Source organism: Sinohyriopsis cumingii, chromosome 14 (assembly GCF_028554795.1).
Source record: "Sinohyriopsis cumingii isolate HCF-2022 chromosome 14, ASM2855479v2, whole genome shotgun sequence".
NCBI classification, from domain to species: domain Eukaryota; kingdom Metazoa; phylum Mollusca; class Bivalvia; order Unionida; family Unionidae; genus Sinohyriopsis; species Sinohyriopsis cumingii.
In genome coordinates this window covers 91062534-91076010 of record NC_142974.1, presented here as the reverse complement: position 1 = coordinate 91076010, position 13477 = coordinate 91062534, and the positions used below count along the sequence as shown (strand labels likewise).

The window sequence follows — 13477 nt, the reverse complement described above, 5'->3', positions numbered from 1 at the left end:
ATTGTTTTTATGAATATGAATATCCCGCTGTACAATATTAAAATAATATACCTCCAGTATTACAATCTGTAATGGCACAATATCAATATTGATGTTAGTGACTGAACTGTATCGGAGGTCCATCTGTAAAACAAGAAAACATGGTTCTTATGTCTTACACGAGATGAGTACAAAAATGAGGCATTATAAGGAAACAGTCTTATAAAGTGTAACAAGGGATCTCGTGAATCAAGGATTGATTAAGATCTATGGAAGAAACTGAACACAGCGCAGAATGTTTATTGCTTTCCTCTTTTTTTGACACAAAATTAAATGAGCCAAAAATACTTAGGCTAGTAGTCTGTTGTTTACATTTGTATGTTTTTATTTGTTTATTCGTATGACAAAAACTGAAACGAGCAAACTGTTCTCAAGATTTCTCAGTCACCTTGACTCTTCCAAGAGGATGAAGCAAATTTACTTGGCTGTTGCACATTTCCAACTCATATTCACAAAATTTAATTTCTTCATCATAAGCATTCTAATAATAATCATGCGATAACACACACACACACACACACACACGGACATGCTATATGACATACTTTATTTTGTTTGGAAAGTGCAGGGACGATTGTGTTTTATTCGATTTTACAAATAACATGAAAGAAACTGCTCATAAAATAAGTACAAGAAGATAATACATATAAAAATGACAGACCGCCATTTTCAGTTTATGAAGTTTACTCACATTGTTACAAACCATCTCATAGTAAGTTCTGACTGCATCTCTGGCAGCATGAACATCGTATGCAAGTGCCTTTAACCAGCTGTAAAATATTGCACATTTATTGACAATAAACACATACATGAATACAGGAATCAAATGCAAGGAGTTTCTAAATATGCTCGTTAAAATAACATCTAAGAACTAATAAACGTATTTTTTATTGCTTGACTGTTCTTAACGAATACAGCGCTTATCGAATTTGTTAATGCATATATTCGGCATCGATTGACTCTCTAAGTGAATCTTATATAACATAGACGACAGAATGTCTTAATCTTACGGGCCCTAAAAGACAGGACCATGAATGTTTTAATCTTACGGACCTAAAAGATAGGACCATGAATGTTTTAATCTTACGGGCCCTAAAAGATAGGACCATGAATGTTTTAATCTTACGGGCCCTAAAAGATAGGACCATGAATGTCTTAATCTTACGGGCCTAAAAGACAGGACCATGAATGTCTTAATCTTACGGGCCTAAAAGACATGACCATGAATGTCTTATTCTTAGGGCCCTAAAAGACAGGACCATGAATGTTTTAATCTTAGGGCCCTAAAAGATAGGACCATGAATGTCTTAATCTTACGGACCTAAAAGATAGGACCATGAATGTCTTAATCTTAGGGCCCTAAAAGACATGACCATGAATGTCTTATTCTTAGGGCCCTAAAAGACATGACTATGAATGTTTAAATCTTAGGGCCCTAAAAGATAAGAACATGAATGTTTTAATCTTACGGGCCCTAAAAGATAGGACCATGAATGTCTTAATCTTACGGGCCTAAAAGACAGGACCATGACTGTCTTAATCTTAGGGCCCTAAAAGACATGATCATGAATGTCTTATTCTTAGGGCCCTAAAAGACAGGACCATGAATGTTTTAATCTTAGGGCCCTAAAAGATAAGAACATGAATGTTTTAATCTTACGGGCCCTAAAAGATAGGACTATGAATGTCTTAATCTTACGGACCCAAAAGACAGGACCATGAATGTCTTAATCTTACGGGCCTAAAAGATTGGACTATGAATATCACTGTTACAAAGTCTAATCTCAGTATTACGGTATTCAGAACATCAGTGCATATGACATATATCTAGTGACCTTGGCCTCAATATTACGATTTCTAGCTAACTTCACAAAGAAAAATTGGTACATTAAAATGTTCTTGCTTCAAAAAGAAAGCTTTTGAAAGTTAAGCGCCCTTCCTTATGATATGTGTATATATATATATATATATATATATATATATATATATATATATATATATATATATATATATATATATAATATATATATATATATATATATATATATGCAAATAACAGGGGTTCCAAAATCAGTGGATCAGAGCATGTCGTATTGGCAGGTGTATAATAGATATAAAAGAAAACTGAAAACAACATATGAGACACAACGCCAGTCAGGACAAATTTAAAGCCACTCTCCAATCGGTAAATAGATATGAAACTGAAGTCTTGTGGAACCAAAATATGCAGTACGTGCCGTCATATATAGAAAACAGAATATGCAATACGTGCCGTCATATATAGGAAGCAAAATATCCAATACGTGCCGTCATATATAGAAAGCAAACTATGCAATACGTGCGGTCATATATAGAAAGCAACATATGCAATACGTGCCGTCATATATAGGAAGCAAAATATGCAATACGTACAGTCATATATAGGAAGCAAAATATGCAATACGTGCCATCATATATAGGAAGTAAAATATGCAATACGTGCCGTCATATATAGGAAGCAAAATATGCAATACGTACAGTCGTATATAGGAAGCAAAATATGCAATACGTACAGTCATATATAGGAAGCGAAATATGCAATACGTGCCATCATATATAGGAAGCAAAATATGCAATACGTACAGTCATATATAGGAAGCAAGCACATTTTCTGGCACAGTCACAGGTGAAAAGCTTAATATTCACAGGCACACTAAAACATGCAATATATATATATATATATATATATATATATATATATATATATATATATATATATATATATATATATGCGAACAAGTGTACAAGCGTACAAATATCTGAGTGTTAATCGGTTCGAGTTAGTTTCCTTCATAACTTACAAATCAAAAATAAGGTGGTCAATCACCATGACAACTTCAATTACATGACGCGTTATAGTGGACCGTTTCCTGACTTTGCTTTTGAGCTTCTTTGCCCCTTTAAACCGTCTCTCCAACGTTGTGTCTGCAATATTAATAATAATAATAATAATAATAATAATAATAATTTTTATTCTTCTTGTCCAAACACGAAACATAAAATCTTCTGAATTAACACACTGACTTTCTAACGTTTATAAATATTGTATGATAAAGAACAAAATTATGTAAGAAATTAACGTTATTACTGATTCTCTGCTAAGTTACCTTATTTTATATGAGTTACATTGCAATAAACGCAAAAAGGTAAATATGCATTTCTCAAATTATCATTTATAAATGTGACAATAACAATAAAGTGGAACTCATCTTCTATATCTGCATAAAACTGGCAGTCTTTCAACATTGGGGATATTTTATTAAGCTTACCTGTATTGTCCGTTATAGGAACGATTCCATTTCTGAACAGATGTTGTAAACGAACACTGTGCGAAGACTTTAAAAATCTATAAAACAACTAAACTTTATCTGATCTTATGATATAATGGTAATACATCCATCGCATTTAGCTCTTCATTTTCAAGAAAAACTAAATTTAATGAAAAATAGGTTCTCATTACACACCACTTGATTAAGACGAACTCCCATTCTGTATATCAAAAAGTAGATGCTTGACCCAATAATCACAGTGTTCACCCCACGTCAATTGTGGATTATAGGTTTGTTTTGGGAATCTTTAATTAGTCGCCTTTAATAATTTGAAACATCACTTTAAGAATTATTCTGTGTCTTACTAATGGCATTGTCATTCTTCATAACTCATAATAAATAAAATCATTTTGAGTGTGTTTTGTAAAACCAATAAATATATCTCCAAAATGGCGTATGTACAACTACTTTTCGAGAAAAAAAAAACAACTTTTTACCCATAATTCAAAATTGTGCTATATATTTGGAATAAAGGTTTTATTGACAGTCTAGCAAAACTTCCAACTGTAAAGTGTTTGCTCTTTGTTCTGCTAGCGTTTGTTGATGCCTATACAGTGAGTCTGTAGAAGAGAATACACAACCAAGATATTTATAAGATGCTGTTTCTATCAAGCAATCGCCAAAATACCAATTTTCACATCATAAAATTTTACAGTTTTTGAAAAACTACAATTTTAGGGTTTCCATGTTGTTTTCTTAGTTTCCAGATGTTGTGGTTCTCCTTTAGTTTATTTAGAATTCTATGAAGAGGAATATCAGTTTCAGCAAAGGCAACCAAGCCATCTACATACAACAGTGCATACAAATTAGCAAATATTGTTACACAGTTATGTTGGTCAGAAATGCATGTCTTCAAATCATTTAGAAATAATGAAATAAAATGGACGATAAAACACAGCCTTGCCTTTCATCAGCTAGGCATGTTACATTGTTATGTCAAACTATCTGTATTTTCACACAAGTATTGACATTTGCATATATGTTTAGGTGACACAATTATAAAGATGTCACATGTCATCATGTTAGGCAATGTTTGCGATAGAGTTATGGGTTCCAATCTCGTTCTTGGAGCAGAGAATATGTAAAATTAAAATAACGGATTTACCAGTTGTAGATGCACAAGTAAATGGTAGGATCAACGTACAAAGTGGTTGAGAACAGCAATGTCAAAGCCATTTGTAATTTCAGAATCTAGACCGTCCACGAGATTTCCAACAAGTAGCCAGGCATAGTATTGATATATAAGGTTGAAATTGACCTACATCGCATGTCCTAGACACACCAATACTAAGGGACGCAAGTAATAAGGAAAAGTAACAAAATACATTGACCTGTAAATTTAAAAAGGTCTGGAAAATGATAGAGATAGAACCAACTGTGGTAAAAGCATTAAGTGTAATGCTCGACAAGCTGGAAGACAGCCTGAAGACCTAGGAATTAAGCCTGACCTACTACCGAAAGCGGCATTCTTCGGAACAGTAAGGATATGTAACCTTCAAAGAGGAACTTATAGGTCTAAACGGTGTGGTCAAGTCATGTAACATAAGGAAGGAACATTTCTATAGCAAGCTTGTATTAATATTTGCATATATGTTTAGGTCAAGCCATGTAACATAACGAACACTGCTATATCAAGCTTGTAGGTGTAGACGGTGTGGTCAAGACAGGTAACATTACGAACACTGCTATAGCAAGCTTGTAGGTGTATATGGTGTGATCAAGACAGGTAACATTACGAACACTGCTTTAGCAAGCTTGTAGGTGTAGATGGCGGTCAATCCACCAGAACACTGCTATAGCAAACTTGTAGGTGTAGGTGATGTGGTCAATCCATGTAACGTACAGAACACTGCTATAGCAAACTTGTAGGTGTAGATGGTGTGATCAAGACAGGTAACATTACGAACACTGCTATAGCAAACTTGTAGGTGTATATGGTGTGATCAAGACAGGTAACATTACGAACACTGCTTTAGCAAGCTTGTAGGTGTAGATGGCGGTCAATCCACCAGAACACTGCTATAGCAAACTTGTAGGTGTAGGTGATGTGGTCTATCCAAGTAACATAAAGATCATTACTATACAGCAAACGTCTAAATCCAAACGGTGTGGTCAAGCCGTGTAACATAACGAACATTGATGTAGGTATAAACAGTGAGGTTGATCCATGTAACATAAGAATCATTGCTATAGCAAACTTGTTGTTCACGACGGTGTGGAAAAGTAATGTAACATAATGAACATTGTTCTTTTATTATTCTGAGTCTGAGAGTTTTATTGTTCTGAGTCGGAGAGTTTTATTGTTCTGAGTCGGAGAGTTGTATTGTTTTTTTATGAATAAATGGATGATGGAATAGTGGCATGCGGTAGGGAAGAGGGTGTGCTTTTTACGAAAGTCGCCCATTGTACTTTCCTTCAAAGTAACTCTCTTATAATCATTCAAGCTGCATTACACACAGAGGACAGGAATATGAAACAACAAAGGATGATGACCTTCAGGGTATGAATATTCTTTAATCGGGATTTTATATGTAAAAGATATGTATGTAAAATATAGACGTAGAGGATATATCCAAAATGTTAAATCTTTACTGATGCAAGCAGTCTAAGATCATGTGCATGCTGTGCAATTACAGAGAGAGAGAGAGAGAGAGAGAGGTTCCTAACTTTTCAATGAATAAATAGTATTTTGTATTATCTCGACACAAAGAAAAGACAGGCAAGCAAAAAGCTAGATAGGTGGAGTTTGTGTTTGGTGTTGTACGGTTAAGCAACACAAGTAGGTTATTTAGTGCCGAGGCATTCTGAATAAAATGCCTTAGGTAGATATACTTATACTTGCAGATCAATGAATAGATCAGAAGATGGAGAGATAAGAAGACGGATAGAGTGATATATGATTATCTGCGTAATACAAGAATGTCTCTTCATGTTTATTATCTAATGCTTTTTTTGTCCACGGATCTTTGTCATTAATTGATTTAGAACTAAGAGCGTATATATAGTACGATAATTTGGCTATATACAAAACCGTGAGGGAGACTTTCTGATCGTGCATAAGAGGTTTTACAAAATTTGCGGATGAGGCATTAAATTCACCAATGAAATAAGACATCTGCCATTTTGTGTATACAGTTTTTTAAAAAAGATCAAATAATATTTTACATATTCGTGACTTCTCTTGTTATTTTCACAAAATGTAAGCATGCATGTACACTAGTCACTGTTATTACTCGTATAGTAAAGTAAGTATCTGGAAATATGCATGAGAATGGATGTATTATATTTACATAATGTACGACATATCCTGAAATTGTGTACCAATTTAATGTCATTTAGAAAACAAAGACTAATAATATTTTTTGTCGTTATTTTCATATGTCATTTATCATTAATGAATGAGTAGAAATTCATCATTGATCTATAGGCCTTTCTTTCGTCATATTCATGGTTATAACCCATGATTCGATGAATGACAGACAGGGTTGGCTCCACCATATGGACCGTGCTTTAAGGGGAACCAAATTAGACGGAAGTTGAATTTGTTTCTCTGTTAGGGAAGTGGGGGTGGGGTGGGGGTGGGAGTGCCAAAGTTATAGTTCGCCAAAACCCTTGGGGCGACCGTGGTGTTATGGTGTTAAAATAACTGTTATAAACGTGAATGCACACATGAAATTGCTCGACCATACATCTAACAGTGACTAGGATGTGAGCGAGAATGAGTGGACGTTGCCAAAGCAGATATGGTAATTACATATATCTAATTCCATTCACAGAGATGATGATATTCTTTTATTCCTCCATTTTCTGAAGATTTTTAGACAAAAAAGAAATGCATTTAAATACATAGAATCACAAAAATAGTAGATTCGTTACTTATTGAATTATTTCCAATAGCAAACGAATAAATAAATTAAAATCATTACTAATCTAGATAGAGATATATATACGATAAAACATTTGAAAATGTATCCTCTCAACAAAAATAGTTTCCTACTCTCTTTGCAATCCAGTACAAGTATTTCTTTCCTGATATTTTGAGTGAGTTCTCTATTGAATCGAATATATAATATCCTTTATCTTAATGAAATACTTGGTAGATAGTCTGATCATATTTAACCATGCCTCAAATTCTAAACGTTCTGATATATCATTTAAACCACCAAGTAGTATAATCAGTATAACATCATCGATCTGATCACAGAAATCACGGTAAATCACTGGAGGCATATACGAAAATAGACTTTCCATCAAGTGGTTTCTGTCGTCTGAGGTTAAGGCACAATTCATCGAAATGTGCAAAATACGGTCATGACTCATTTTGCCACATAGGGGACACAGTCCAGGTCTTGCTTGCATTCCTCCAATACGAATTAATGTCCCATATTCCATTTTTCTGCTTGAGTCAGTGTAAGCTATTTTCCATAGATGATGCATTTTTAATCCTGGATTAATTTTTAAAAATCTACCAAATCCCTCTGATGGATTTCTGATACTCATTTCATGTTTTCTCTCCTCTAATATCTGTATTCTTGTCCCAATTAAGTTTTTCCATGTTATTTTGTCTGGAAATTTTCCAGTGAAAATAAAGTCGTTGAGATAGTCTTCTAAATCATACTTTTTTAGTACAGTATTTACATCATATATAAAAGAGTTGTAGCTATGTTGGGGGTCAAAAATAAAATTTCCAACAGCCCAGAGGAAAACCTTTTTAGCCGTTAAATTTGCTGATGTTCTACACATGCGACCAAGGAATACGAGTTTTTGCTTATCTATGCAAGCTTCCATTGATATCATCCCCAAGCACGATGTCGTAGATCCAGTAGGCGATCTTTGAGGGAAACCTTGTACTCTCCGGGCGAAATATCGTTGTATTTTCTCCATTGATTCAATGCCCTGATATGACATATTAAACCAGAGTTCTGAGCCATACAAAGCAGATGGCAATATAACTCTTTCCCAGACTTTCACAGAGACTATAGGATTCATTCCATTTGCATTTAATCCAGTTGAGTATAGTGAGTTTGTTACACGTTTAGCTTTATCGTAGGAATAGATTATACGATCATTAGTTTTCATTGATTGCGAAAAGGTAACTCCTGCATATTTCACTTTTTTTGCTCTAGGAATATTCTGTGATCCCAGAGTAATTCCATTTGATGAGTACACTTCCTTTCTTTTACTAAATATCATCCAATTACTCTTGTTAGAGTTATATTTCAATTTCCACTTCTGTGCATACTGATAAGCTGTATTCACGAGTATTTGCAATCCATTCAGCGTAGAGCTTAGTAGAGTAGTGTCGTCTGCCAAAAGCATGCCAGGTATGTTCATCTGATTCACTGTTATCCCGCAATTAGTCATTACTAGCTCATTCAATAGGTCATTTATGTACACGAGAAATAAAAAAGCCGACATTACACGCCCTTGACCAACGCCTCTCCGTAATGGAAATGTGTTAGATATACATCCTCTACACGCTACACAGGCACTTGACTGTGTGTAGGAATGGGCGATTATTCTCCATATTTTTGCATTAATTCCTAATATTTTTAGTTTTTTTAGTAGTCCACAATGCCACAGTCTATCGAATGCCTTTTCGTTATCCAGAAAAACAGCATATACATTAGAGTTATGATTATTAAAGTACATCAAACATTCTTGAAGAGTAAAAGCAGCGGAGATAGATCCAGCCTCCTTACGAAATCCAAATTGATAAGGATGTGGAAAGCTTATTTTGTCTAAATACTTTTGAATTCTAGTCATCAATATTTTTTCAAACAATTTTCCCAGACAAGATGTCAATGTTATACCACGATAATTCACTGGATCCTTTTTATCTTTACCATTTTGTTTGTATATCGGTATAATCATCCCACATCTATATACATTAGGCAAATACTCATACTGGATCATGTAATTAAAAAGGGCAGTTAAATGTCTGATTAAATATTTTCCACCATACTTTAAGTGTTCATTCGATATGCAATCAATGCCTGGTGATTTTTTTGTTTTTAGAGACTTGATATGCTGCAACACTTCTTCCTCTGTAATATTATTACATTTTATGTTATCATTCTCTAGTTTGCTTTCTTCGTACATATTCTTCATTTTGACACAATCATTATGTTCCTCATCTGTTGAACCACTTAATTCAGAAAAATATAGTTTCCATAGATTGACACATTCATCCAAAGTATTAGATTCTACTCCTCGAAATGCAATATTACCAATGTCCGATTTATCTTTTCTATTTTCCCGTATGACTGCATAGAATTCGTCTATTCCCATTTCTGCACTCTTTTCTATCTCTTCAAATATACACTCTTTATATACCTTTTTCTCTTGCCTATGTTTCTTTCTAAACTTTCTTTTCGCGTCCTTGTATCTTCTTTTGATGCTACACTCTGTGCTTCTATTTATTCCTGCTTTGATCCATTCTCCGCGCGCTTTTCTCATATTCTGATGTAAATTTTCAAGCCCACTTTTCTTCCAGTATGGTTTCAAGTGCGATTTGAATTCGGACTTTGGAATATATCGGTCTGATGCAGTTATTACACTCTTCGTTATCAATTCATTATACTTCTCTATATCTTCTACCTTTTTACACTCATAGGTGAAATTCAAGAATGCACTAACATCAGATTTATACATGCTCATTTCTAATGGATTTGCCAAGTTCCATTTCATTCTTGGAGATACACATGTCTTTTTATTTTCCTTCAGTATATCTTTTGCAAGTGCCGCTGTAATAGGTAGGTGATCCGATATTGAGAAATCGATTTTGTCATTTACTATGTGTCTTTTTACAGCACCTCTAATTATTTCAGGTATTAATATATAATCAAGTGTGGACGTTCGTGACATGTCTTTTGATCTATACGTGATGTAATGTTCATGTGGTTTTATCACCAGCGTAGCAACTATGTTTCTCTGTTCTATTCTTTTTTTGAGAGCAAGATCTCTTCTTGATGGATTTTTACACACAAGATCTGCATTCATGTCGCCCGTAATTATGCATATATTTTCAGCAGAATACCTATCATACACATCAAAAACATTTTCACAAAATTTGTCATATGCATCATCAGTTCTAGTTGTCGAGGGAAAGTAGGTTGCAATCAAAATTATAGGTTCCAAGTCTCTCACTAAGATTTTCACCGCCATAATATTTGGGAACTCATTTTGTAAGGTGCTTGCTTTGCATAGTGATGATCTATAAAATACGGCAACCCCGCCACTACCTCTATAGCATTGTTGTATCTCTTCAGTAGGTAGCGCAACTACTTTGAAATCATCATGTAATTTATCTAAATACGTTAGATTCTTTGTACAAAGCCAATGTTCAGTGATAACAAATATATCTGTGTCTGGTAACAATTCAATTAATTTCTGCGTGCTAGACATTATACCACGTACATTCCATGTTGAAATAATGATCATAATTATAATTAAGAAGCAATTACTAGTCATATGGTTATGCTCATTAGGAATATATTTTGTAATTCTCATGCGTTTCATCAAGTAAGTAGCCTTCTCTCCATTTTCTGTTTGTTATCCATTCCCTACATTTTATTCCAGAACTCCAAAATGATTCATTATTCATCATCAGTTCAAAATCTTTATCCAGTACATTTAGTCGAAATGTATATATATTTGATCCATCCCAATGGGGTCGTTCCTTTATGAGGCGGACGAATGTTACTGTCACACCTTCCTCCTTGCACTGAGTTGCAATAGCTGTCCTTACTACATCTATATTTTTTCTCGATTTGACATTTGATAGCAGAATGCGTCTTATTTTGTTTCTTACAACTGGTTCAAACACATCCGGTTCTATATTCCTTTGATTGGGTCTGGTAATAATTGTCTCAATATGTCTATACGATGTATCTTCCTTTTTTTGTCTCTCCTCGTCATTCGGAATCATTCTTTGATCATTTGGTGATTTGTTGTGCCCTATTTGATCTTTATTTATGTTTTCATTTATACTTATGTTAGCTCTATCTTCATATCTTAATTTCTTTTGCTGATTGTAGGTTGATGTACTTGCATTGTGAGATGTTATTTCTGTGCGCTGATTATGATTCACATTTTCCGTTATGTTAGTCCGATCATTCCGTGAAAGTGGCGGGAAATCTTTCAATGTAAACATAGCGGGACCATTGCTAGGCAAATTTACTGGAAGAGCTCTAGCAGGCTCTTTATGTATTTCTTTTTGTCCATGTACTACATTTTCTTGATCAATAGATGGAGAGATAACATGTCTACTCTCCTTGTATGCTGATAGTTCATGATTTCCATGATTTTCTTTCATTTGCAAATCTACGTTTCTATCACTTCCTTTGTTAGACTGATTGAATAAAAGTTTGTGTCTTGTACAAATTGTGTCTAACTTTCCCTCAATACAGTTAATCTTTTTCATGATCACATCTAGATGTTGATGTACATGAGAAGATAATTCTTTAATCTCATTTTCCCGGGTTGCCATTGATGACATCTGGAAATACATTCCTCTATTATCATTGATTAGTTTTTCTTCCTTTAATTTCAGTTGTTCTATATGAGAGTTCGCCTCTTTGAGTTTCTTCGTAGTTTCCACTAAGTCTGACTTTAAGTTTAGGATCTCATTTTCTGTCCGTGTGATAATATCACCCAACTGGTTTTCCAATCTGGAGAATTTTTCTTCAAACTTATCATTCATTATCGCTATCTGCGCAAATATTGTGCTCATTCTATCAGCATCTTCATCAGTTCTTTGTAAGGCGCTATCATTGACCGGAGCTTTCGGACTTTGTGATATACAATCACTGCGAATTGAGTTTATACGCTGGGATGATCTTGTTTCAGAATTATGTTTCAATGCCCATTTAGATATACATGCTTTCATGTCACTGTAATTATTTTCTCCTTCAATGAAATGGAATATAATATAAATATCTTCCGATAACTTATCCTCCACAGGAGCACTATTTGTTCGAGGTAAACGTTCTACTAATCGACCATCAGGACAATCATATCTCTTCCTTTTTGCTAGATCAAAGAGAGCTTGCCTAGAATCCCTGAGACCTTTGACATCAAGTGTTGATTTCAATCTTTTTTTGAAGGCACTTCTATTAAGAGTTCCAAATTTGGTTTTGATTTGCATGTATATGCCTTCATTAATTTCGTCTACATCTGAATCTTGTTCTGCTTGCGATGTCTGTGAGACAAATAGAGCATCATCATTGGTATCATCTTTGGTATCAGCATCAGTGACATTTTCAATGTTTCTCAGATTTCCCTTCGGTTTCCCCATATCATCCATCTCTGATAAGTTTAAATCCGGCCTTGAATTGGTGTTGTCCTCATTTTCATTATCTAACATGTCTTGAGCAACATCAAAACTATTTTGAGACTTTCTCTCAATGTCCACATCATCTATAATATCCTGCTGAGAGAGCATTTTTGTTCTTTTCTAATGAAAATCTCCCAAAACATTCAAGTATTTATTTATTTATTTATTTTGTTTTTATTTATTGTTGGTAGTATATTTTCATTTCAGCCATATTGTCAACTTTTATCTAACTTTCTCATGCAATATAGATTCTGAAAGAGCTCACACTCTTTAGATGAACATGAGTTAGCAGTTATCAAGAGAGCCTATACCAAGTCATGTGTTTAGCCCAGATTAGCTCTTACTTGCACTCACTAAATCCATTAAGGCTTAAACAAACCAAATATAGAACTGAACTATAAGTGAGCTATAAGTGAGTTATAATTGTCCGTACTCCTGGTACTCCTGGTACAAATGGGTTCAATGAATATATGACTAAGAAATATTAAAAACACAAAATTAATACTTGAAAGAAAACTTCCAAAAATAGTAATTACACCACAATACAACTGATCACTTCAAGAATATATCCACAACATGTATCAATGAATACAATCACATTTTACCATCCAATTTGATGAAAAACTGGGAGCTCCAAAACACATGACTTGAACCCATGACGGTCCGTGTTGGTTCCTCCTATACTAAGGGACGCAAGTAATAAGGAAAAGTAACAAAATACATTGACCTGTAA

The 13477-nt window shown here is 34.2% G+C and overlaps 1 protein-coding gene across 1 annotated transcript in view; it reads right to left on the bottom strand.

Annotated features, from left to right (window-relative positions):
- LOC149784371 (A disintegrin and metalloproteinase with thrombospondin motifs 12-like) overlaps window positions 1–13477 on the bottom strand; it is a 73133-nt gene that overhangs the window by 23056 nt on the left and 36600 nt on the right. The window contains exons 5-7 of the mRNA XM_089933259.1: window positions 2880–3003; window positions 731–809; window positions 52–123 (exon numbers count right to left, since the gene is read on the bottom strand). Of these exons, the coding sequence (XP_089789385.1) occupies window positions 52–123; window positions 731–809; window positions 2880–3003 (275 nt within the window). The remainder of the gene's footprint in view (window positions 1–51; window positions 124–730; window positions 810–2879; window positions 3004–13477) is intronic.